At 33.9% G+C, this 4,597-nt stretch overlaps 1 protein-coding gene across 1 annotated transcript in view; it reads right to left on the bottom strand.

Moving 5' to 3' along the window:
- MRC1 (mannose receptor, C type 1) overlaps window positions 1-4,597 on the bottom strand; it is a 120,483-nt gene that overhangs the window by 43,865 nt on the left and 72,021 nt on the right. The window contains exon 11 of the mRNA XM_012660897.1: window positions 2,321-2,436. Coding sequence (XP_012516351.1) covers window positions 2,321-2,436 — 116 coding nt within the window. The remainder of the gene's footprint in view (window positions 1-2,320; window positions 2,437-4,597) is intronic.

Raw genomic sequence — 4,597 nt, forward strand, 5'->3', positions numbered from 1 at the left:
ATAAAATCATTCAAATATACTCAAGCCATTTCTCTCTAGTCCTTGCTTTCCTCTTCGCCTAGCCTAAAATTTAAGAGAATTTTGAAAACACAAAGGAGAAAACTATATAGCATTTTAAAATATGTTGTTTAAAAAATAAATCCACTTTTCAAATAGACCAAATGCCCTACTCAATTCTTGATTTAGCAAGTTACGGGATAGTAACATTATTAAAGATAATACAAATAAAATAATCTACATGGATTTCCCCCTCAATTTTGCTCTAATAACTCAGCTCTAAAATAAAAGAGAAAATTACACAGAGAAACAGAGGTTTAATCTCTAGAAAGAACAGGAAGCAGAATCATGAATTCCAGCACTTTCTCTCCCTTTGGATTCTCATCTATGTATTTGGCATAATCTGATAACAATATAAGTCGTTGGGCAAGGCACCCAAAGATTGTCTTCACCGACAAACATAAAACCATACAGGCAGCAACACAGGCAAAAATTTCTCTTTTGAGCAAAAGAGAAACAGTGCCCAAAGTTCCCAGGCACAAAGAGAGCTATAGATGGCTCCAGAGAGAGCAGAAAGGGAACACAGAGCGACCCAACAATAACAGAACATTTATTTGACCATAGCCTGAATAATTTCATTCCCTAAACAGAGCCAAAAAAATTAAAAGTTCCAAACTCAATTTAATTTTCTTGAAAGTCTGAAACCACATTTAACAACAGAGTTAGTGAGCTACTGAATATAAGCATCATAGAAGACACATAAAAACAAATACCAAATATTAGTGAAATCTTGTACATAGTATTCCGATAGACCAAAAGATCAATTATAGAGCAGACCAGCATAAGACCCCACGGTATTCAAAGATGGGCCGTTCACCTCTCTTGTTATACGATAAAAAGAATCTATGCTCTGATTTTCAGATATTAGCATTATATTAAGATGCTATCATGTATTAGATATTTAATTATACGTGAGAGTAGGATGTGGATTGAAATACAGTTCTTTCATAAAGACCATGCAAATATTATGACAACTGTCATTTTTACCAAAGTATTTTTAATATCAATACTATCCCCTACATTTTTATTGGGTCTGCCTTGTAAAGCTAATAAATATAACTTATTGTATTACAACAGCAATTTTTTACCTCTTTACTGCAAATGAAATGGATATTTTAAAGGTCTTTTTTTATCTGTAATGGGTATCTTTTTTAATTTAAAATTTTTTTTATTGCAACAGATTTGGGGGTACAAGTGGTTTTTGTTACATGAATAAATTACGTATAGTGGTGGAGTCAGGGCTTTTAATGTTCCTGTCACCTGAATAGTGGACATTTTACCCAATACATAATTTTTGATCCCTAACCCCCCCTCACCCTCCCCGCTTCTGAGTCTTCAAAGTCCATTATATCACTCAATATTAAAATTTTTTTAAATTTTCTTCTGTGCCTAATCCAAGGCTTTGCAAAGAGTAGGTAGAAAATAAATAAATCTTAAAAAGAGAAGGAAACCTAGAGGTCAAAAGTTACATAGAATCTTCTATGTCCATGTGATGTGTCTTAACCTATCAATCTAGTAACCTAGCAAAGAAAAGAATAGAAGAATGGAAAGAATGAATTATTCAGTAAATCTTTCTACCCTCTTTTTTGGTGGAGAGAGTGGTAAAGATACAAGAGTAGGATTTTGAGCTGGCACCTTTTACTTACTTTTCCTACTTTAAAATTTTCGACATATAGTAGAACAGAAAAAAATTAGATCTATAAACTACATTTATTAGATTATTATTAATAAACTTCTGAATACTGCTTAATAGTACTAAAAGTAGCATAATAGTTTATAACATTTGCAATGAAGAATCCAAATAAGGATATTACTTTTAATGCATCTACCTTTACAAACCATACCTCCAGATCACACATAATTTACTCAGTAATTTAGAGCATGTCGATACTTAGGCTTTTCTGAAAATTTTTCACTATTGGATATATTTAGAAATAAAATTAAGGCCAGGTGAGGTGGCTCAGGCCTGTAATCCTAGCACTTGGGGAGGCCAAGGCAGGAGGATTGCTGAGGTCAGGAGTTCAAGACCAGCCTGAGCAAGAACAAGACCCCGTCTCTACTAAAATAGAAAAAATTAGCTGGGCACAGTGACACGTGCTCCTATAGTCCCAGCTTCTCGGGAGGCTGAGGCAGGAGCATTGCTTGAGCCCAGGAGTTTGAGGTTGCAGTGAGCTATGATGATGCCACTGCACTCTAGTCCAGGCAACAGAGTGAGAATCTGTCTCAAAAAAAATAAACAAATAAAATTAAAATAGTTACATACCTGTCTTCAACAGTCGTTAAGTAAGCCTTCTCGCTTTTACAGGTTTCATTTGCTTCTGTAAATGTTGACAGTGTGTGTCCAATCAAGTAGCAGTAAAACCCATATCTTTTCCAGCCCTATTAATGTTTTCAAGCAATGAAGAAACAAGCAGATTATCATGCATATTTATTAGGAAATATTATTTTAACGATTCTTCTATCATGAAACGAATTAATGAATAATAGAAATGTCTAAAAAACACAAATATGAAGAATTAGAAATGCAATGAAAATTATCTGTATAAATGAATAAAGAAAGCAGTAGTGCATTGTTCCTCAGATAACAAATTATAATATGATACATAATGGGGAGGCTGTCATTGTCTCCACTTCTGATGCATTTTCCAAAAAAAAACTGCTCGTGAAACGTTCACTGAGGAACTGAATGGATTGGCTAAGATTTCAGTTTTAGAGTAAGTAACCACAGGAAATAATTTGGGGAATAGCAATCCTAGTTGCCTACTGACGCCCACAGTAGATGATGAGTGTAAAAGCTACATCATCTGGTCATAAGAGGGCACTTACTAAACTGAGCAATATGATTTGGTATGTTTCCTCTCCCATATACACAGAAATACACAGAAATGCTAAATAAAAACATAATAATAAATTAAAAATCCATATTAGAGTTTGGAAGAAAGAAGCAGAAATCTTCCAGGCCAAAAATAAGTAAAATACTAAAAGCTGAATGGAAAATACACACACTGAGATTATCATTGCCCAGGGGTGTATCAGATCTAGATTAAGGTCCAAGAGGCTGTAGTATTAATATCCATACAGAATGCAATATTTGGCCTTTGGCCCACCTGACACAAGGAGTTGGAACTGAGGTTCTTATATAAAGATGATCCCAGTAAGGGTATCACACGCTACCCACAGAACCAGGAAATGACAGTCTTTTCTTCTGCCTGGGGTTGTAGGTGCCAGAAAAAAACTCTTCAGTTTGAAAATAAATGCTAAGTCTGTGCCACAGATGGGCGACAGCTCCAACCTTACACTATCCACATTGTGTGACAATTCACGGCCAAAATATTAAAGTAATACTTTATCTACAAAAAATTTTAAGCACTCAAAGAAGTAGAATGCTAAACCACACAACAGAAATATTTCCACAAACCAGATCATGTGAGACTATGACGTTTGGGAGTAGGGGTGGGAATGGAGATAGGAACTAACTCACAATCAAAAATTACAAACCATGTGAGAAAATGTCCCATTGTAAGGGAGAGTCAACAACTTAACATAATAGAACACTCTGAGAAAATATTATAAAAATAAACATGTTTGAGATGATTTAGTGGCAAAACTAAAAACATAACCAATAGCAAAAGATCAAAATACTATGCACAAAGAACAAGAGGATATGAACCAAAAAATAGAATTTCTAGAAAAAAATATAGTAATGAAGTTAAAAACTCAATGGTTAGATTAATATAGTAAACAGGGTTTCAGAGAGAATTAGTAAATTAGATGTATAGCACAGAAAGAGAAGAAAATATGAAAAGAGGTTAAAAACGCATTGACAGAAAACAAAGATCATAGAATGAGAAGGTTGAACACTGACCTACGTTTCAGACACTGTGAATAAAATCAATGACTAATAATTTTCAAAAAATTGAAAGATAGCTATGAATCCTCAAAAAGAAGAATCACACTAAGGACCAAAGGGAACAAATGAAATAATTCCAAATGTAGACACATTGTCGTAAACCTGCAGAACAACAAAGACAACGAGAAGATCTTAAAGTCAACCAGAGATGAGATAGAATACCTACTTAAAAACAGAAGAATTAGTGTGAGAACAGGAATTCCAGTGGCAAAAATAAGGGCAAGAAGAAATATATAAATTCCTGTCAGAAAATAGTTGTCAATCTAGAATTCTAAACTGATTTAGCTAAACTATTACTCAGGGTGAGGATAAATTTAAGACACTTAAAGACAAAAACAGAGAGTTTCCTATTCCAAGATCCCCAGGCAAAGAACTAATAAAATATTTACTTCGGAAAGCAGGAATTTTAACTCGGGAGGAATGAGTGGCCTAAAATTCTATAACTAAAGAAATTGATATATGTCTTAGTAAATCCAGGTCTAATTGCCTATACTAATAGCAATGATAATTAATTAGAAGCTGGGAGGCTTCAAGGATGGAATAGGAATAAGTTAACAGTATCATGTCAATGTCAATTCCTTGGTTGTGATAATGTCCTATCGTTAAATAAAATATTATTGTTGGAGGAAG

Source organism: Propithecus coquereli, unplaced genomic scaffold (genome assembly GCF_000956105.1).
Source record: "Propithecus coquereli isolate 6110/MARCELLA unplaced genomic scaffold, Pcoq_1.0 Scaffold69, whole genome shotgun sequence".
Taxonomy (NCBI): domain Eukaryota; kingdom Metazoa; phylum Chordata; class Mammalia; order Primates; family Indriidae; genus Propithecus; species Propithecus coquereli.